Raw genomic sequence first — 22467 nt, 5'->3', positions numbered from 1 at the left:
CTCTCAAGAAGCACCTAGATTTACAAAACCCTGCTCTCCCGTGCTGGGGGCTGGTACCTGCTTCCCTCCCCACCCCGATCATCCCAGCCCCCTCTTCAGGACCAATGGCCTCCTCTCCATGAGTACCAGCTAAAGTTGGCCAGGGGGCGCCATTGGGCTCCTCAGGCAAAAGGAAGGCTGAGGCTGCTAGCCTGGGAACGTGCGTGGAGTCCAGGCCAGGCCTGGGCACGGTCAGACTCAGAGAGGAGGCCCCTGGGGAGGTTCTCAGGTGACTTAGGTGAGCGCCAGCCTCCACGTTGGGTGGGAGCTGGTGTTGGAATGGGGCACGGGTGGGTCTGGCTGGGGCTGGGTCGGAGGACCGGAAGTGTGGCCTAGGAGCTTCTGGCGAGAGTTTCCACCTGTCCGCTGTGGGCCTGAGACTGTCTCTCCCCACAGGTCAACAAAGCACTGAAGCAGAAGTCAGACATCGAGCACTACCGGAACAAACTGCGCCTCAAGGCCAAGAGGAAGGGCTATTACGACTTCCCCCCCGTGGAGGCCAACAAGGGCCTGACCGAAAGAAAGAAGATGTATGAAACAGGCCCAAAGGAAATTGAGCATGTTTTGGAACCAGACCCGGAACTGTGTGCTCCATTTGCGGAGCCTAAAAACAGGTGCAGTCTCCAGGGGATTCTCTGAAGGTCACTGTTGCATGGTCGGGATGGGCACAGAGGGCGCCTTGGGCAACACAGCCCCGGTCCTCTGCTGTGGATCCCTAGGACTGTGACCTGTACAGGTTGCTGATGTGGGTCTCGCTGGTCTGTGCAAGCAGGTGCTCCGTGATGAGTCTGGAAGAAACTAAAATTGAAACCCTGAAAAAAAAAAATCCTGGACAAATAACTGTCCTTTCCCGTCACGGTATTTCCAAATCAGAAGCTGTCTCAGAGCTGGGTGGAGATATAATTATCAGCCACATGGTTATGCAATGTCCAGATCAAGGGACAATTGCGTTTTTTCAGTTATGTGTTAGCGGCTCTTGCGTAAGAAAAGCAAGTGTCGCGTCTCCTCTTTTCATTCGGCTTCAGTCAGCACACTGCAAGCTGCTCGCCTCTCCTCATTCATAGATGCGTCTGCTTACTCTGTAGTTGCTGTCACCTGCTGTAGATGAGACATCATGCAGCATCCTGCAGGCCGTCGGGATCCTGTGTGCATTTATTCTTTCAATCGCATCCATGTTTTATGGTGAGCAGCCTGGTCGCTGTTCTTGTCAAACTGAGTTCTGATGGGGAGGAAAGATGATCACCCCCAAAATGTGTTCATCGCTAGTGCGGTTGGCCTTGAAGCATGAGGAGCTACAACAATCTAAAAGGGGGCGAGGGAGGCCTGGGTTAGTGAGGAAGGAAGGGCTGGGCCTGGTGGTTTGAACTGACATCTGCCTCAGTCTGTTTTGTGCTGCTGTCACAGAATCACCCCAAGACTGGGTAATTTATAATAAACAGAAATGTATTTTTTCACACTTCTGTAGGCTGGGAATCCCAAGGTCAAAGCACCAGTGTCTTGCAATGGCCATCTTCTCCGTTATCCCACGGTAAAGGCAGCCAGACAAAGAGAGCACAAGGGGGCTGAACTCACCCAGGTTCCATCGTCTCCCGAAGGTGCTGCCTCTAAACACTACCAATGACACCCAAGCTTCACATGGGTTTTGTAGAGGAAAACTAGTCAAACCGCAGCAGCCTCCTTCCAAGCTTTGTGGCTGACTAAGCAGACTCTAGGTTAGCATGGTCAAACTTGTCCACTTTTCCTCCTTTCCTACCTCCCTCAGACATTTTCATGGCCTGACACCACTTTTTTCCAAAGCACATGCTCCTTGGTGCCCGTCCCCTGGCTTTGAGCCACCACGAAGCCATCACAGGCAGGCACATCCCCTTAGACTGGGAGCCACAGGCCATTCCCTGGCCTGAATAGGTCTTCATTGAAAGCAAAGATGACTATGACAAGCTTGCGTGGGAGTCCCAAAATCAAACTGGGGCCATGTTTTATTAATTAAATTAACATGATTTATTTTCAGCGAACAAAAGTGGAGATTCTAAGCCTGTTCTTAATTTACTGTGCTTCCGATTAGTCTTGGTTGGTCTGACAAGCTACTGATATAAAATGACACCGTGAAGGGTTCACAGTCCATGTGTCACTGTGTTAATAGCTGCAGAAGAAAAGAGCTGGGTTTTCTTGGGAGGCTGGTGGCTTCTTCAGCATTTGCTTTGCACTTTGGGGCTTTTGACCTCAGTGGTCTTTGTCGACTATGGTGGGAACTATTTTCCCTCAGTTTCCTGCTGACATTTAGGGAAAACAAATGCCACATTGCATACAAATAAGAGGAGCATCACTTGAAAGTTACTTGAGAAACAAAATTTTTCATTTAAGGCTTTTTATGAAAAGAGCCTGAACAAAGAAAGAACAAAACTTATTCCTGGGGAGTTGCAGCTCTACTCCCAAGCATACCTGCATATCAGATTTTTTTTTCATTTATTTGAAAGGCAGACAGAGAGACATAGAGATCTTCCATCTGCTCATTCACTCCCTAAATGCCCACAACAGTTAGGGCTGGACCTGGCCTAAGCCAGGAGTCTGGAGTCAATCCAGGTCTCCTGCATGAGTGGCAGGGACCCAAGTACTTGCACCTGCTGCTTCCCAGGGTGTATGTAAGCAGGAAGCAGATCAGAAGTGGAATAGCAGGGGCTGTATTGTGCTGCAACAGGGTAAGCCACTGTCTACCATGCTGGCATCCCATTTCAGAGCACGGCCTCCAATCCAGCTCCCTGCTAATGCACCTGGGAAAGAAGTGGAAGATGGCCCAAGAACTTGGACCCCTGTTACCTGGTGGCCACTTGGGGAGTGAACAAGTGGAAGGAAGAGTCTCTCTCTCTACCTCTCTCTCTCTCTCTTTGTCTCTCTCTGTGTGTGTGTGTGTGTGTGTGTGTGTCTGTCTGTCTATCACTCTGCCTTTCAAAAAAATAAGTGAGGGGGCCGACACTGTGGCATAAGTAGGCTAAGCCTCTACCTGAGCCTCTGGTATCCCATATGGGCACTGGGTTGTGTCCTAGCTGCTCTTCTTTCTATCCTCTCTCTGCTATGACCTTAGAAAGCAGTGGAAGTGCTTGGGCCCCTGCACCTACATGGGAGACCCGGAAGAAGCTCCCAGCTCCCCGCTCCTGGCTCCTTGCTCCTGGCTCCTGGCTTTGGATCAGCCTAGCTCTGGCCATTGCAGCCATTTGGGAAGTGAACCAGAGGATGGAAGACCTTTCTATCTGTCTCTCCCTCTCTCTGTCTATAACTCTACATCTCAAATAAATAAATAAAATCTTTTTTTTAAAAAGTGGGTAGCCAGGACTTGAACCCAGGCATTCTAATAATATAAGACAAGTAACTTCTTAACCACTGCACCAAACACCCACCCAGGCTAGATTCTTTTTTTTTTCTTTTTTTCTTTTTTTCTTTTTTTTGACAGGCAGAGTGGACAGTGAGAGAGAGACAGAGAGAAAGGTCTTCCTTTTCTGTTGGTTCAGCCCCCAATAGCCGCTGCTGCTGGCCCACCATGCTGATCCGAAGCCAAGAGCCAGGTGCTTCTCATGGTCTCCCATGCAGATGCAGGGCCCAAGGACTTGGGCCATCCTCCACTGCCTTCCCAGGCCACAGCAGAGAGCTGGACTGGAAGAGGGGCAACCGGAACAAAATCTGGTGCCCCAACTGGGTCTAGAACCCAGGGTGCCAGTGCCACAGGCAGAGGATTAACCTTTGGAGCCGCGGCGCCGCAGGCCAGATTCTTAAGCCCTGCTAATGCTGTATATATGTAGCTAATTCTCAGTGAATGTCTATTGAAAAAATGATTTAATGCTGTTAAAGCTCAAAAACTAAAATTTTTTTAATATTTATTTATTTATTTGAAAGGCAGAGTTACAGAGAGAGGGAAAGGAGAGAGAGAGAGAGTCTTCTGTCCACTGATTCACTCCCCTAATGGTGGCAATGGCTAGGTCTGTGCCAGGCCAAAGCCAGGAGCCAGGAGCTTCACATAAGTGCAAGGGCCCAACGACTTGGGCCATCTTCTGCCACTTTCCCAGGCCATTATCACAGAGCTGGATCAGAAGTGGAGGAGCAGGGACCCAAACCGGCACCCATATGGGATGCTGGCACTGCAGACCATGGCTTAACCCACTGTACCACAGCACTGGCCTCAAAGCTAATTGTTTTTAAGTTCTGACCAATTGAGGGGACAAGATGGGTAGCTACAAACTGGGTTTGCTGGGGATAGGACTGGAGACAGGATCAGTGGTCAGTGGAGAGATAGAAAGACTAATGGGAAAAGAGGGGCAGAATCTCAGGGAGCTGGAGGTATTATTCTTGCTACACTCTGCAGGTGACCTACCTGTTATCATAGGTTAGAGTTCCCTTCACTTGTTGCTCATGGTACAGCTCCCCAGAGGCTCTGCTCCCACGTAATGGGGCCAGAGCAAGGGAATTATTCTCTGCCCAGAGGTAGCATCAGGACCCAGATTGTTACCCTTTGAGCTACTCAAATAAGATGCAAAGTTTAGATTCCAAGTGAGGGCTCATTGCTTATCTGTTTCACGTAGTTTCACAGCTCTTTATAGAATGCCTACTTTTATGTTGTAATCACTTAGCTAAAGAAAAGAGCACATAACCTAACAGGAGGGTGCTGTCACCAGGGGCCCATGTCTCTGCTCAGCTCTCACTTGCACCTGTACAGACAGCGCATCTGACTTCTCCATAGGACTCTCCCTGGGGGCCTCTGTGGAGCATCCTCTGTGTACAGCAGACCGGCATCAGATGGATAAATACCCCTGCAAGGGAGCTCTGAGGTGCAAGCCCCACCTTTGTAATAGCCGCATTTCCTAGTTTCTGGATTTGATAATTTGACACTGAAGACCTCACTGACCCTGGAGGAACTCCCCAATCCTGAGGGCCCCCCAGTTCCTGAGGATAGCAAAGGACTCGCCTGCCAAACCCTGTCCTGTGCACACTGGCCCATCCAGGTCTGTGTGCAGACTGCCTGCTGTGTGTGCTGTCCCAGGGCTCTCACCTCTGGGCTCTGGTGCACCTGCCCCAAAGTCAGGTACCAGGTAACTAGGGACAGCACCTCAGCCCCTGCCTGCCTGTGTCTCTGCACGGAAGTTACAGTGAAAGCTTGTGCCCTCATTTCCCTCTGTCTGTGCCTCTGGATGGATGAGCCTGTGCTTCCCCGTGGGAGCCCCTCTGGCAAGGCCTGGCCTTTCCTCTTGGGAGCTGTCTTTTCAATAGCAGTCATCGCTGGTGTGCTGACCTTGCCAGCCTGAATAAAAATAAAACGTGCACTTTGAGGCAACTGTCTCCCATGCTTCTCCAGTAAGTTTGAGCCCCAGTTGGCCCAAATCCTAGCCAGCTCCACACTCTACCTTGATCGCCATGCTTCCCTTCCCCTCCTACATCCCTGCTTGCCAGCTAGGGGGTCTAGAGGATTCCTAGATCCACCCCCTGGACAAACCACCTGCTCTCATGCCAGCATAAAGCCCATTGCTCTGATGGCAGCCGGGCCTCTTCCTCACCACAGTGTTCCAGGCCATCTCTGGAAGCCCTAGGGCTGCACAGAACACAACTGGAGAACTCCTTTCTTTACAATGTCCTGAGATTTAAAAGCCCCTAAAACTCCAAGTAAAAAGCTCATCATTAGCTACCCAGCAGTGTTTTCAGGAGGGAAAAGCTGCTCAGGTTTGCATGTTTCAAAATTCATTCGCTTTCCAAAATATAGCAAAATACCGTGGAGAAAGAACTACACCTGATGAAACTCTACGTGGTTCCAATGAGTAGCAGCTCTGCCTGACAGCCTCACTTATTTCTAGGTGGATGCCCACACGCCAAGTGCACACTGCTGGGCCGGCCCATGTTGGCAGCTTTAAGCTGTGTACACAGTAGAACGTTGTCCCTGGGGGAGAAGTACACCGTGTCTGTGCTCCTGATCCAATAAGGTCTTACACAATCTCACTGATACTGACAAGAGGACCTAATCCTAGTATTTACTCCACCGTCACCCTTTATCAGTACAACTTTTCTAAATGGGCTGATTGGCAATGCAAGGACAGTTGTGATGGCTGCTTTTTCAAAAAAAAAAATGGTTTGTAATCAGGTCAAGGATGTGAATTGTTTGGGGTCTGCCTTCACGTGTGAGTCACTCAGAACAGCTGCTGTTTCACAGGCTGGCGGAGGTGGTGTTTCTTCCTAAAGGAAGACTTTAACTGTAGACAACTGTAGAGGGCAGTTTATAGATCAGGTTGTGAGCACCCATGTTAGATGCTTTGGTTGCAAATGATTGAAGTCCAGCACAAACTGGTGAAGTAAAAGGGGCCTGCATTTCTGAGCATTACTGAAAAGGCAAGGCCGTGGCATAGCAGACCAGGGGGTCACACAGTATCTCCTGGACCCGATCTTATCCTCTCCTCACTCTTTGCTGACCACATTTTCAGGCAGGCTCTTACCTCATTGTGGCAGACTGGCTGCCAGCAACTCAGGCTTATATCCTATCTGCTTAGAAATATCAGTGCCTGTAGAATACCTCTTTCCTAATTGCCATAGCAACAGGCTAGAGACTCAGACTCATTGGACCAACTAGATTATATACCCTCCCCCGACCAGTCACTGTGGCTCTGGGGATGTGATGCTGTGATTGGTCCAACCTGAGTCACATGCCTACCTCTGAAGGAAAGGTAGCCCCTGAGGAATAGCATGGTGCTCTCTCTAAAAAAAAAAAAAAAAAAAAAAAAGACTGCAATGGCCAGAGCTGGGCTGATCAGAAGCCAGGAGCTTCTTCTAGGTCTCCCATGTGGCTACAGGGGCCCAAAGACTTGGGCCATCTTCCACTGCCTTCCAAGGCCATAGCAGAGAACTGGATCAGAAGTAGTGCAGCCGGGAATCGAACTGGCGCCTATATGGCATGCCAGCACTGCAGGCAGCGGCTTTACCCACTACGCTACAGAGCTGGCCCTTAGCATGGAGCTCTTACTGAAACATTAGCATGGCTACCTGCCAAGCAAAGACAAAAGATGCTCTCTAAGTAGGTAAACGCTTCTCATGGTGGAAGAGTGGATCTGATAGTGTGTTTTGTTCCCAAGGCTTATTGCAAGGATCATGCTGTGACTTGGAAAGCCAGCGTCTGCTCTGGACTGCGTGTGGCTGCAATGCCATGACTAGCTTAGTGTGTGTTCGTGACACAGTACAGATGCCTGCCGGGTTTCTGACTTCACATAGTCCCTGGGACTAAACAGAGCGATCTCTTCACCTTCACCCCATCAGTAGCTAGCACCCTAGAACTGAGATGTAAAACAGGTGGGGCTTGGGGCGTTTGCTCCAGATAGAGGGTCTAGAATGCAGATTCTTCAGAGAGCCATTTGGAGGAGAGGGAAATCATCCCACCAGCAGGACCATGGGAACGTCCCTCGTGCCATCGGACCTCACTGCCCACTCGTGAAAGCTGAAGAAGAGAAGCACAGCCGTGATATCATGTTGCTGTTTCTTTCCCACTCATCAAAATGATCCCTCTAATGACAAGTGGACACAAGGCCGTGTGACACGCGTACAGGTTTCCTAGCCGTGGCTGAGTGGAGCCTCCGTGCACGATGCCCCCTGGGCCGGAAATGCCCTGAGCCTGGATCAGCATGTCTGTGGCTCTGGTTGGGACTCAGCAGAGATGTCACTTCCCCCGGGAAGCCTTCCTTGACCACCCTAACTGAAACTGTCCCCCATTCTGCCCGACCTCGGTTGTAGCTCTTTGTTTTTCTTGATGGCACTTAGACCTCTGAGATGGTCATGTCAATTGTGTTGCTCACTAAGCTGTGAGCTGTGGGAGAGCAGGGGCCGTGTCTGTCTTGTTCCTCTTCCTCCACAGTGCCAGACACATAGTAGGCACTCAGTAAGGGAGGGAGGGATGGACGGACAGGCCCCGAATTGCCTCTGAGTTATGCTTTCTTAGTCCAGAAGGCAATCCGTTGTGGTAATGGTGGAAAAGAAATCCATCAACAGTCATCGTATGAAGCAGCCCACTCACTGCAGGATTTATTAACACATCATAGGATCCTGGGTGTGAAATCCGGAAGCTTAAAAGGAACAAGACGCTGCTGCATGAGCAGAGCCAACAAGACAAGCATATTGTGCCAGCATGAGCTGTCGTAGGGGTCAAGAGGGAACCCCTGACCTGGCCATCAGCAGAATTTCAGATGAGGCTGCAGTGTTGTGATCAGTTGTAGTTACCTATTTTCTATAGGAAAAACTCCTTAGCATCCAGCCAAATGGTTACAGCATCCAGGGGGGAAAAAGTCTTTATTCCATTCTTTCTACGGCCCCTTATGGCTGGGGAACAAATACCATCAATTCTGAGATTTATGAGACAAATCCAAAGCCTTCATTGGTTGCCTGTGGTTTGGATCAGTGGAGAATTCCATCTGTCAGGGTATTTGCTGCATCATAACAGTTGTTGGATTTTCTTCAGGCAACAGATGAAGAACTCTGTCTACCGAAGCCGGCAGTCTCTGAACAGCCCGAGCCCAGGCGAGACTGAGATGGACCTGCTGGTGACGCGGGAGCGACCCCGGCGCGGAATCCGGAACAGCGGATACGATGTAAGTCAGTGGGGCCTCCGAGCCGAGGGGAGGCAGCCTCTCGGAATGCTTGTTTACCAAGTGTTTGTGGGATTCACAAGTGCACCGAAATGATTTCTGCTTTTAATGACCGATTTTGCCAAGACTACTTGGAATGCGTCACAGTGATAGATTATTGCTAAAAGGATTTCAGTTTCGAAATTGTACCTTTCGTGCCTAGAACCTTGCTGACCTTACACTCCATAGAGAGTGTCAAGGTCCTGCATTTCTGGTTTTCCGCCTGTTCCTAGAAACTCAGCAGGAGCCATGGCTATGGGTTGCGATTCATTTGAACATGGGCTTCTTTTAATCCATAGCAAATGTTGAAAAGTTGGATTTGTTCCTGATTTCATAACTCCTCAATACGCCATGGAAACAATGACACATCTAACAGAGCGATTTGCTGATTTCACATGACAAAGCACACGCATATGTTCAGTGGTATGTGCAAAGTGCAAAAATCCTCATCCCAACAGACTATCCCAGAGGTGGCGTGGCAGTGTGGCACCTCCTGTCAAGTTACATACGTCCTGGGACTTGCAGTGAACCCTCGAAATCACTTGAGACCACGGGGATGACACGAGGATTATAACTGGTCTCGAAGATCCTCCTAGGTTTTATGAAAAATATTTCTTTCCTGTTACCCTAAAATGTTTCTTTAATTACAAATAAGAAAGTTCTGCAGTAAGTTATAAGCCAAATGTAGCTGGGTAAACTTGCTACAATTTGAGACATCTTAACTTGAAAATGACACTTGATTTCTTAAATATATTCTGCTAATCCATTATTTGCCACAAAAGCTTTAAATGGATTTTTAATGGCTCTATTCAAAACAGAGACATCCTACCTAATTTGAATTTCTAATAATCTTCCGTACAGTTGAGCTTGATATTTGTGTTGAGAACGATATATTTATATATTTTTTCCTTTTCCATAAAACGACTTGATAATTTAGTTTTATAAAATTCCAGAGGCTCTAGGCAAATCTGTTTCTTTCTACTAGGTTAAAGTATCCAGTGTTAATTTTTCTTATAAAAATATTTCTTAAGCCAAATACATGAATGGATTTGAAAAACAAGCTGTGATTGAAAATTGGGTATTTGAAGTTCCCAGTTAATTCCTGATGACCAAGAGGGAACATTCTTCCCAGATGCTTACTTAGTGTGGAAAACTTTTTCTGATGCTCAGGCACTGAACTATGATAGGATTCTGAATCTATTTCAAGATTCATACTCACAGATTTCATATTAGATTCTAAGCATACTTTTATAGTGATGAGGAAATAGGTCAAAGGTTTCCCTATTAATATTAAAAAGAGAACATTGCAGATTTTTTAAAAACACAGAAGTGTGACTTATAGTACTCACTTAATACCTTAGGAACGCCATGTCACTGAGTGACCTGGAACAATGGAAGGAGAGTGATAATTAAAAAAAAAAAATGGTTCACCTTTCACAGACAGGCATAAATATTCCAAAACAGGTGACTTTAGGGGAAGTCTGCTTCAATCCAACACATTTTTTAAAAATGTGTTTGTCTTTGAGAAGCTCATGTGATCTCAAAAACATGAGCGTACTTGTTTGAATGATGATGCTGAAAATAAATGCTGACCCTCCGAAGCACAAGGCGCTGCCCTTAAGTTTCTCCACACTGGGACGTACACATGGCCCCTGACTTATAATTGTTTGACTTCAGGGTTTTTGTACTTTCTGATGGTGTAAAAGTAATACGCGTTCATAGGAACTAAGCGAGGGTGTTTGGCAGGAAGCTAAGGATCTGGGACTTGAACTGGCACTCCGATATGGGATGCTGGAGTCACAAGCAGCAGCTTACCTGGCTGTACCACAATGCTAGCCCCAGGTTGGGTATATTAAATGCATTTTTTTTTTTTACTGAGGACAATTTGAACTTTCAGTGAGTTTATCAGCAGGTAACCCATAGTATGTCAAGGAGCACCCATATGTGATAAGCAGTTCTGGCATGCCACTGGGGTCAGATGCTACCTGTATGCAATAGGTTTGAAATATTAGACAGGATGGCTGATGCATCCCAGAGGAGGCAATATCAAGGCTCTACCCCAGCCATCACAGCCCTCAGCTCTCATTCCAGTGGCAGCTCCAGGGAAATGTTTTAAATGTCCTCGAAAGGTGATTTTATGATGCAAAAGGATGTGGAAATCTATAAGAAGGGGTCCCACTGCAGAAAACATCAAGGTATCTTCAATTAATTCATTTAGTTAATATTTAAAATTTACTTAAAAGGCAAAGGCAGAGAAAGAGAGAGATCTTCCATCAGTTGGTTTATTTCCCAAATGCCTGTAACAGTCTAGGCTGGACTAGGCTGAAGCCAGGAACCAGAAACTCAATCTGAGTCTCCCACATGAGTGGCAGGGACTCAAGTGCCTGAGCCATCACCTTCTGCATCCCATGGTGTGCATTAGCAGGAAACTGGAATTGGGAGTGGAGCCAGGACTTGAGCCCAGGCACTCCCGTATGGGATGCAGACATCCCAAGCGGCATCTTAATTGCTGTGCCAAATGCCCGCCCCAAGTTGTTTTAAACTGACAGAAAAATGAGGGGGAGGAATTGGGTTCTCCCCAAGTCATCAGTATGCTGGAAGAACATTCTAGGAAAACTCCTGGGACATCATCACAGGGCTGGCCCTGATGAGGGACTGCAGCCTTTGCCCCACACAGGAAGGAGGGGAGCAGGATGCCCAGGCCTGCCATGGTCAAGGAGATATGGCCACTGCATGCTGTGGGCTTGAGAGCCCAGCTCCAGTGGGAACTGACCCTGGCACTCGGCATCCCAGCTTCCAGTAGCAGTATTGGCAACAGCTGGGGCAGCAGAAATACGGGGCCTGCCTCGTGTCTCCTGTGCAACTGCACACTCATGCATCAAAGTGACAGAACCTGAGTCTTGCCCCCAGCTCACAGAAGGCCGGACATCTACATTAGCCTTTTGGCCTCAACACTACAGAGGTTGTGTTAATGCCTGCTCACCATCTCCAGTATGGGTAGGGAGTAAGCACAAGATGAGAGTGGAGTTTCTAGGCAGAGCAACACTTGGGAAACAGTTGGAGCAGCTAGTAGAGAAAAGTACATAGCCAAGGGGAGAACAGACCCACAGCTGACAGCTCAGTCCCCAGCAGCCAGCTGAAGGCCTGGGCGCCCTGGGCTGTGTGGAATTGGGTAATGAGGTGCTCATCTTGCTGGCCTGTGGCTGGCAATGCCACTGGCTCCCTTTGTTAGAGGTGAGCAATAGTTTACTTGAAGGAGACCAAGGAATTAAAATGGTTGCTTTGATGGGTTACACCTGCTAAAGAGTGAAAACAGTCTGTGTAGCTGCTGCCTGCCTGCAAGAGCTTATAGCAAGTCATAGACCTTCTAGGAAAATTTGTAATTCTATTATGAATGAGCATCTTTCCTGCCCTCTGCAGCCCCAGCATCTTAGCCTGATAGAGATCAGGGCAAAGACAGGCATGTCCTGGCATCGCAAGGCAGAGGAGCTCCTGTTAGGGGCACAACCAGATCTTGGCTTCATTGGGAAGCAAATGGTTGGATTTGAGGATTTTGTTCCTCTTATTCTAAAAGCAACATGCTTGCTGAAGTAGGAGGCACTCTTGGATTGACCTGGCTACCATCACCACATCTTGCTTCCCATCAAGAGCTTTCTCTTTTTTTTTAAGATTAATTTATTTATTTGAGAAGTAGAGTTACAGACAAAGCAAGGGAAAGACAGAGAGAAAGACCTTTCATCTACTGGTTCACTCCCCAGATGGCCACAACAGCTGGAGCTGGGCCAATCTGAAGCCAGGAACCAGAAGCTTCCTCCAGGTCTCCCATGTAGGTGCAAGGGCCCAAGGATTTGGGCCATCTTCTACTGCCTTCCTGAGCCATTAGCAGAGAGCTGGATTGGAAGAGGAGCAGCTGGGACATATGGGGTGCTGGCGCTGCAGAGGAAGGCTCAGCCTGCTACACCACAGCACCGGCTCCCCATGTAGAGCTTTTCTGGCCAGTTCTCCACCTAAGCCTTTAATTTCTTTCTCTTCCCTCTGCTGGCTAATTTATGCCTTAATAACTGACTTGAGGTGTTATCTCAAGTTCATCTACAGTATGTTGTATTTTAACAGGGGCTTATTATCCAAGGAAATCATGTGATCATGGGAAATCAGACTTCCTGGGAGAACCTGAGTCCAAGAAGTTGAAGTGTTTGGTGGTAAAGGGGGCTTTTAGATAAAATCTAGGTCTTACCCGGTGGACGGCTACCCAGAAAAATCCATATTAACGCCACCAAGATGGAGACCACTTGACAAACAGAGTTGGAAGTGGGATTCTTCTTGGCTTGTTTGGGAGGGAGAAGAAGGGCTCTCGAGGGGGGTCTAGTGACCTCACTCAGAGCTAGTGAGAAGCCCGGACTTCCCTCCCATGCAGGTACCTTCCCACTGGATGGGACACAACCTACTTCCCTTTTGTCAGGAACACTCAAGGGCTGTCCACCGGCACATCTCCCAGAGCCCCTGTGCTCTGGACTTTGCTACTGTAGGTACCTGTGTGCCCAGCTCTGCTCCTCTGGGGATCTGCCTGAGACCTTTCTACCTGTTGGCTGGGGTAGCCAGTTATTGCAGGTCAGGTTTCCCCAGCATGCTATTGGCGGAAGGAAAGAAGAGAGGGAGGGAGGGAGGGAGGGAGGGAGGGAGGGAGGAAGGAAGGAAGGAAGGAAGGAAGGAAGGAAGGAAGGAAGGAAGGAAGGAAAGAAAGACTGGGCTATGTTACAAACACTGCAAGTCCTCAGCTGAACCCATGAAGAGCTATGAAACTCAGTGACCCTGAAGAGTTGGCCTGAGTTTGGGCAAAGCAGCTGCGCGTTTGTTCTCTAGAATGGATTTGTCATTGGGTGTTCTTGGGTGAGGCTGCTCTATAGCCAGGGCAGTTCCCAGGAAGAGCTGACATCTCAGACTGGCAATGACAGTGTGTCTGACAGCTGGGGGATCAGTCCCTAGTCCTGAGAGCATGGCATGGAGGCCACCATTCCTTCCACTCTGTGCTGCATGGCCTGCTGTGGCCCCCAGGCTCTTGCAGAAGCCAAAAGCTAGTGGACAATGGAGAAGTTATAGTCTGTTTCATTTCTTCTGGTAAACATTCAATGAGTATAAATTTAACATGCATAAATTCAACACTGCAAGCCCTGAAAAAAAAAGAAAAAATAATAATCTAAAGAATGCTAAAAAAAAAAAACACCCTAGCTTTTCCATATATATTCTGTCCCTATTGTACATTGTGGATTCTCTTTCTTTTTCCCTATTACATAATAAGGTTTTATATATATGAGACCATGTATACTATTCTCCATGGACAGTTTAAGAGATCCTCTTCCTCTCCTCTAGGGTTTTACTCTACATGGTTTTCTCCCCCTCTGCCAAGGTCAGCATTTAAGCCCCATGCGGGATTCTACTATACTTACCTCTGTGTGGCTCTGTGGAAAAGGACAAGATGCATTCACTCTGGTTAGTGCACACCCCAGCTAATCATGGGCTAGTGGAGGAGAGAAGTGGAGGCACGTGCAACCTGCTGTGGCAGTGAACTTGGAAGAGAAGAGGCCATCCTCTGAAGTTTCTTCCCTCTTCTCTGTCCCACTGCTACTGCCTGGTCCCCGGTACTGACCACTGCTGAAGCTTCCAAACAGCCTCCAGGGGAGGCTTCCTAAAACACGATCCCTGCTTTCCAATCCTCCAGGCCCTCCCCTCAGCTTTGGGGAAAAGACTCAAACTTGCAGCTCCTGGCTCAGGACTCCTGCTCTCTGGCATGCCCAGCTCCCTGGTGCTCATCACTCCCCAGCCCATCTCCTGGACTCCAGCCCTGATGTCCTTCCCCCACAGGTCACGTGGTCTCACCTCTCCGTGGCTCTGCGTGTGCTCACTGCTCTGCTTGGAGCATCCCTTCTGGACTGCTGCATCTGTGCCAAGATTGCTCAGCCTCCTCACCAGGGACATCTGGGACTGTGTAGCTCTCTGTGTTGGGAGGAGGAGGCTGCCCTGTGCCCTGTGCAGTGTTCAGCAGCAGCCCTGGCCTCTGCCCGCTAGCTACCAGTAGCTCCTCCTGGTCGTGACAATCAAAATGTCTCTAACATTACCAAATGTCACTGGGGAGCTGAGCTGGGAATGGGGAGCAGACCCATTGACCTAGGCATTGCTTTCAGCATTATCTGTCCCAGAAGCTTTTCCAAGCTGCCATGCCTATGGGTCTCAATTAGCAATCTGTCCCTGGTGTTCCTGGAACACCTGGTACTCACCCAATCAAAGCCCTTACCTCCTAGCTTCTGTCTGTTGGTTCACCTATATCATTGTCCCATTGGACTCCTCGAGGGGAGGGATCATGTTTTATTCATCCTGAAGCCTCAGAACTTGTATTATTAACTGGCACATCATAGCTTCAGTGTTCTATTTGTTGAACAAATGAACGAACAAGTGTGTCAACTAGAAGAGGTGACTACTGAGCTGAGACTTGAAAATTTGGGGCATATTTATAGCTCTGAGCCACATAAGCATTTGATTTGATCAAAACTGTAGAAGGGGCCAGCACCATGGCACACTAGGTTAATCCTCTGCCTGCATTGCCAGCATCCCATATGGGTGCCGGTTCTAGTCCCGGTTGCTCCTCTTCCAGTCCAGCTCTCTGCTGTGGCCCAGGAGAGCAGTGGAGGATGGCCCAAGTCCTTGGGACCCTGTACCTGCATGGGAGACCAGGAAGAAGCACCTGGTCCTGGCTTCAGATCGGCATAGCTGTGGCCATTGCAGCCATTTGGGGAGTGGACCAGCAGATGGAAGACCTTTCTCTCTGTCTCTCTCTCTCTCACTGTCTGTAACTCTACCTCTCAAATAAATAAATAAAATCTTTTTTTAAAAAAAAAACTGTAGAAAAATGGGTGTTAAAGTATTGTAGTGCAGTCTGAATGGTAGTTATCAGTTAGGATGCTTTAGTTAAAAGCAGCAGAAAATGAAACCCAACTCGGACTGTCTCAAAACATAATGATAGGGGCCAGCATCCCATAGGGGTGGTGGTTCAAGTCCCAGCTGCTCTATTTCAGATCCAGCTCTCTGATAATGGTCTGGGAAAGCAACAGAAGATGTCCCACTTGCTTGCGCCCCTTCCATACATGTGGAAGACCTGGAAGAACCTCCTGGCTCCTGGCTTTGGCCTGGCTCAGCTCTGGCTGTTGTGGCCATCTAGGGAGTGAACTAGCAGATAGAGGATCTCTCTCTCTCTCTCTCTTTCTCTCTCTCTCTCTCTGTCTCTCCCTCTGTCTTTGAAATTCTGACTTTCAAATAAATAACTCTTTTTTTAAAAAAACAAACCCATAAAGGGAACATGTTGGTTACGATACATTCAGGCATGGTTTGATTGGGGCTGCATCTTTACTCAATGCAGTGTTCCCTTATATGTAAACTTTGTCTGCAGGTTGGCTCTCTCTGGTAAGAAATGGCTGCCATAGTCCCAGCCCTCATGTCTACAGCCTGCCTTGACTACCATAAGGAAGAATTATGAATTCACTGTGACTGGGGTGCGATAAATCAAGTGTTCACCCCTATATCATTTCCCACAGCCATGGAAGGCAGATGGGTTACCCTGGGCAGGATTTTTAGCCCAGCTGGGCCTCACTGCAGGAGCTGGGGTGGGCTTAGTCTCTTGCAGACGCCCTGGCCGAGACACAGGGAGAGGAGAGGGTGGGTGTGAGGCTGTCCTCACAGTATCTGCTGCTGGAGGAGCACCCATGGGTGGGTTTGTAAGGAGCAAACCCAGCACACTCCTCCATGTTGCCCTTCCCACCGACTTGGGCCTCTCAGCCTCAGTTGGCCCTCTGTGGAGGGAAAGACTACAGCGTGTTGTGCCCATCACTGCTGTGCACCGTGGTCTCTGGGAGGCCAGGATACAGTCAGAGATTCATGTTGGGGAGACAGAGCGGGGATCCTGTGCATCCTCCTGGCTCTCGCAAGAGCTGCAGAGGAGAGCGAGCAGATGTGAGCTGGGGGTGAGGACAGCCTGCTTCGCCAGGGAGTAGTGCTGACTTACGCACGGGCCTCCCGGTCTCCTTGCAGCCTGCGGTGCCGGCCCAGCCAAGACGGGGAGTGGCAGCACATATGTGCTGACTCACCTCAACCACAGGCAGCAAAGTGGCTTCTCTGTGAGAAAGTTCTTCCTGTGTGTTTGCTGCAGGTTGATCCCACACGTACACAGACACTTATTTTCTTTCTTTTTTTTTTTTTTTTTTTTTTTGACAGGCAGAGTGGACAGTGAGAGAGAGAGAGAGACAGAGAGAAAGGTCTTCCTTTGCCGTTGGTTCACCCTCCAATGGCCGCCGCGGCTGGCGCGCTGCGGCCAGCGCACCACGCTGATCCGATGGCAGGAGCCAGGTACTTCTCCTGGTCTCCCATGGGGTGCAGGGCCCAAGGACTTGGGCCATCCTCCACTGCACTCCCTGGCCACAGCAGAGAGCTGGCCTGGAAGAGGGGCAACCGGGACAGAATCCGGCGCCCCGACCGGGACTAGAACCCAGTGTGCCGGCACTACAAGGCGGAGGATTAGCCTACTGAGCCGCGGCGCCGGCTGACTTATTTTCTTTTTTGGTGGGGACGAGTAGGCAGAGAGACAGACGGAGAGCGCCTATCCACTGGTCCATTCCCCAGATGCCTGAAATGGGCTGGAGCTGAAAGCCTGGAACTCAAACCAGGTCTCCCATGGGAGCGACAGGAACCCACTTCCCTGAGGCATCACTGATACCTTCCAGGGTGCACATGACCAGGAAGCTGGGATCAGGAGCCAGGAGTGGACATTGAACCGGGTACTCTGTGTTGGAGGTGGCATCTTAACCAGCGTCTTAACTGCGAGGCCAAACACCCACTCTTGATTCCTTTTCGAAAGTTGTCATTAGTTGACTATGGTTTATACTATTTATGGTTTAATTGTTGTCAGAGTCCACAAACAATGTGGTGTAGTGGCTGTTCTCACAGCCTAGACTGGACTGCTCACCGGCTGTGTGAATTTGGGCTACTTAATTCACCTCTCTGAGCTTGAGTTTTCCTAGCTATAAAGTGAGAATACAAATGGTACCTACCTTATAGGGTTGATGTAAGAATTAAATGAGTTAATGCAGGAAAGGCACATAAAGCAGGCAGTGATCTTAGCCATTATATAACTCTGGCTGACACCTTCCACGAGGGAGAGAGCAGTGCTCTTTCTACGTCTTTTCCATTGCAGCACTTCAGATGTCTGTGAGCTGCTCTGACCTCTATAGAGGATACCTATAGAGTATGTATATAGTATATCCTCTATAGAGGATACCTCTCAAAGGGTACCACCTTGTCTCCGGCACGATAGGAATAGAGAGTGGCTTTGTGAAGGATGCCCAAGACCTTTCTCCTATGGCCCCCACACAAGAACGTACCCCCAACGCTGACCTCTGAGGTCACACTTCCCCAAACACAAAGGTGGACCAGTGGTTGTAACTCAAGGCAAGTGGGACCTGTGACCTGCTCAGTACTGAACTTCCACTGCTCTGTGAAGGAAGGGCAGCCAGTTATGGGGGAGAAAGACAGGAGGATGGAGACTCCTGCTGCAGGCCGAAGATGTTTGGCTTCCGGAACAGTGATTGATGCTGACAGCGTGGAAGCACTATCTTTTATCCTTCGCTGCCCCATCTCCGTGGTCTGTAGTAACCACAGGTCGTTCTGGGAAGACTACAAAACCAAAAGTGCATGTCCCTCTTTGCCTAGCTGTCTTCGAGAGACCCAGTCATGTCTTTTCCACCCACCTGAAACACCAGCCGCGTGCTGCGTCCTCCTGTCTCAGTGCCCTGGGGTGATTGCAGGTCACCCATTGGAAGGCAATCACAGTGAAACCTGAAATTTTGCTGAGATTTGTAGAAATCCCATTTGCAGAAATCATGAAGCCATTATTTCGAGCCCACTGCCTGTTCTGGGGGATTCCACTCCCACTTTATCACTGGAGAAGCTTTAGAGATGCAGAATCAGTAGGAAGCTGTTGCAGAGGTCTCTCTGCTCCTTGACTAGGATAGTCTCCTCCCCACAGAGCCAAGGGAGTGCTTCCTGAAGTTGGATTTCCAGAAGCAAGTTTCTAGACATGCCTCTGCTCCCTCCGAGACAGGCAGCACTTGCAAGGGGGCTGCTGTAGCCAGGGCAGGCATTAACGAACCGGAGAGAAGCAGTGCTGCTTTACGTGGCTCAAAAGACCCTGATAGTTGGAAAGAAAAATGGACATGGAGCCATATCTGTTTCATCATGGCCAGATGGCCCGGAGATTCCTCCTGCGGAAGCTCCCGCCTGGTCTTCGGGCTCTTGCCAGGAAGTGGCAGAATTTGTTCAGAATGACTTCTCCTTTGCAGGATGGAGCTGTGATTGGCACAGAGCTAAAAATCAGGGCCTAGGGGCCCATTTGGGCGAGGGCCTTGAAATTCTTGTGCTCCAGAAATGCCATGCCAGGGTGATGTACTGATGTTGTGTGTCCTGAGAAGTGTGGACTTGTAAAGGATCTGTCTGCTCTGGGGCTCCTAACTCAAGAAGTTCCAGAATGACCAGCCTCAGGAGCCATTCACCTCTCCTCTTCAACTCTATTTAAGACTGCCTCATTCATGAAATGACTTTTGATGACTTCAACTGTTGATGACTTCTAAGCAGAAATGTTTCAAACTTCATGCTAACTTCCACTCCTTCAGTCAATGAGTGTTTATTAATGTCCTGCTGTGTGCTGTTGCGGGATACAACAGGAAACAGAACGAAGTTCCTGCCCTCATGGAGCTTACATTCCAGCACAGGGAATAGAGAGTAGATGTCCAAGCACACAGATACGCAGCACACAGTGTCAGAAGTGCTAAGGTGGTCACAGAGTGACAGGGGCTGCTCTCAGACCTTGGCCATGGTAGGGCTTTCTAGGAAGTTGACTTTCTAGCGGGGACCTAGAATGAGGGGGCCAGGCATGCAGGCCCCAGGGCAAGGCTATTCCAGGGGCCATGGGAAAGGGCCCATGGGAAGCTACGTGCTCCGGGAGCTCAGAGGGCATTGAGGAGACCCATGGAGCATGATTCTCCTTCCTGGTTAAGGATCCCAGCTTTGATTCCTTCTTCCCCTTCACCCCCATGTATAACTTGTCAGCAAGTTCTCTGGCCTGTCTGAACTCAGCCATATCTCCGTCCAAGACCACCTAATCCTGCCGCTGCCGCTGCCTTCTCTTCCTGCCTGGATTACTGCAAGAGCCTCCTTCCTAAGTGACCTCCCATGAATTCCAATCCCATTTCTCCTGAGCTTACAATTCTTCAGATGTTCCCCAACGACCTTTGAAAACAGCCCAACCTGTGGCCTTCAAGTTCCTGTGTGATGTAGCCCTCGACTGTCTCTCCCATCCTGTCTCCTGACAATTAGAACTCCAGCCACAAGGCCCATGTACTGATTTGCACAATTGATGTGGGCAGGCAGATAGGATAAATTCAGTTAGGTTTGTGAGCTGGAAGACCACACCTTCACCACACCCGCTGTGTGATCTCATGCCCCTACCTGATCCCACCTGCATGCCCACCTGCCAATCAGGCTATGTAACCACACCACTTTGGAAGTGGATAGAAGCCTGGAACACGATGGGCCCTTCCCTTGTGCCCCCCGCCCCAGTGCCTTGAGGGGCCGTGGCCTTCCAGCTACACGCTCTCTCCGCCTTCACTTCACTGCTCGTGCTAAGCTCCTTGTGGCTGCTATAACCAAATGCTCGCTGCACGTGGCTCCTGGCCTGCTCTCTACTCAGTATAGACCCCAACTTAGTTTCTAGACTTTTCTTTCTCCATTAGACTAAGCCCTTGCTCGCCTATGCATTTTCCTCACTAAATAAAAAGCTTAAAATAAAACTCACCATGCTGCCTAGTCTATTTGAGCCAGTATTCAGAATTCTTCTCTGAATTTGTGGCAAGAGCTCACACCCTTATTGATATAGGAAATATTGATAAGCAGATCAGTTTCACAGTGGCGGCTTAAACCACATAAATTCATGTCTCCCTGCCCGCCCCCCCGCCCCGAGGCCAGGCATCCTAGTTCAAGGCATTGGTTGGAGGATGGCTCCTTCCACGGCCTCTCTGTCAAGAGCGGCTTCTTCCTGAGTCTTCCCATAGTCTCCTTTGTGCGTTAGTGTGTCCACATTTCCTCCTCTTAAAGGACATGGTAATATTGACCCACTCTAATAACCTCATGTCAATTTAATGATCTCTATAAAAGCTGTCTCCATATACCATCACATTCTAAGATACTAGGGAACAGGGCTTCAATGTCTGAACTTGGGGGACAAAGTGGGGGCATAGGGGCTGGTGCCGTGGCACAGGTTAATCCTTCGCCTGTGGGACTGGCATCCCATATGGGTTCTGGTTCTAGTCCCGGCTGCTCCTCTTCCAATCTAGCTCTCTGCTACGGCCTGGGAAAGCAGCAGAGGATGGCACAAGTGCTTGGGCCCTGCACCTGCATGGGAGACCAGGAAGAAGCACCTGGAATCTGGCTTCAGATCGGTGCAGCTCTGGCCATTTCAGCCATTTGGGGAGTGAACCAATGGAAGGAAGACCTTTCTCTCTGTCTCTCCCTCTCACTGTCACTCTACCTTTTCTGTTTCACCCTCTCACTGTCACTCTACCTATCAAAGAAATAAATAAAATCTTTTTTTTTTTTGACAGGCAGAGTGGACAGTGAGAGAGAGAGACAGAGAGAAAGGTCTTCTTTTGCCATTGGTTCACCCTCCAATGGCCGCCGCGGCCGGCGCGCTGCAGCCGGCGCACCACGCTGATCCGATGGCAGGAGCCAGGTACTTCTCCTGGTCTCCCATGGGGTGCAGGGCCCAAGCACTTGGGCCATCCTCTACTGCACTCCCTGGCCACAGCAGAGAGCTGGCCTGGAAGAGAGGCAACCAGGACAGAATCCGGCGCCCCGACCAGGACTAGAACCCGGTGTGCCAGTGCCGCAAGGCGGAGGATTAGCCTAGTGAGCCGCAGCGCCGGCCAATAAAATATTTTTTTAAAAAAAAGACTTTAATGTCAAAAAGAAACCTCTCTTTAAAAAAAAAAAAAAGTGAGGGCACAATCCATCCTGTTATAGGTCTGTTGCAGGGCTTCTTCATAAGCTTTCTTTTTTTGTTTAAGATTTTATTTATTTATTTGAGAAGTAGAGTTACAGACGGTGCGGTGAGAGGGAGAGACAGAGAGAAAGGTCTTCCTTCTGCTGGTTCACTCCCCCAGATGGCTGTAACAGCCGGAGCTGCACTGATCTGAAGCCAGGAGGCGGGTGCTTCTTCCTGGTCTCCCACATGGGTGCAGGGGCCCAAGGACTCGGGCCATCTTCTACTACTTTCCCAGGCCATAGCAGAGAGCTGGATTGGAAATAGAGCAGCTGAAGCCGGTGCCGCGGCTCACTAGGCTAATCCTCCGCCTAGCGGCGCCGGCACACCGGGTTCTAGTCCCGGTCGGGGCACCGGATTCTGTCCCGGTTGCCCCTCTTCCAGGCCAGCTCTCTGCTGTGGCCAGGGAGTGCAGTGGAGGATGGCCCAAGTGCTTGGGCCCTGCACCCCATGGGAGACCAGGAAAAGCACCTGGCTCCTGGCTCCTGGCTCCTGCCATCGGATCAGCGTGGTGCGCCGGCCGCAGCGCGCCGGCCGCGGCGGCCATTGGAGGGTGAACCAATGGCAAAAGGAAGACCTTTCTCTCTGTCTCTCTCTCTCACTGTCCACTCTGCCTGTAAAAAAAAAAAAAAAAAAAAAAAATCCAACATGTCTGCCACT

At 49.5% G+C, this 22467-nt stretch overlaps 1 protein-coding gene across 5 annotated transcripts in view; it reads left to right on the top strand.

Moving 5' to 3' along the window:
* KIAA1549L (KIAA1549 like) overlaps positions 1–22467 on the top strand; it is a 312534-nt gene that overhangs the window by 260311 nt on the left and 29756 nt on the right. For all 5 annotated transcript variants that reach the window (XM_008269586.5, XM_002709213.6, XM_017345847.4 and 2 more), the window contains 2 exons: positions 436–653; positions 8510–8639. In XM_008269586.5, the coding sequence (XP_008267808.3) occupies positions 436–653; positions 8510–8639 (348 nt within the window). The remainder of the gene's footprint in view (positions 1–435; positions 654–8509; positions 8640–22467) is intronic.

This window comes from Oryctolagus cuniculus, chromosome 1 (assembly GCF_051225735.1).
Source record: "Oryctolagus cuniculus isolate XC-2025 breed Fujian yellow rabbit chromosome 1, ASM5122573v1, whole genome shotgun sequence".
Taxonomy (NCBI): Eukaryota; Metazoa; Chordata; class Mammalia; order Lagomorpha; family Leporidae; genus Oryctolagus; species Oryctolagus cuniculus.
This window is presented reverse-complemented; position numbering and strand designations above follow the sequence as displayed.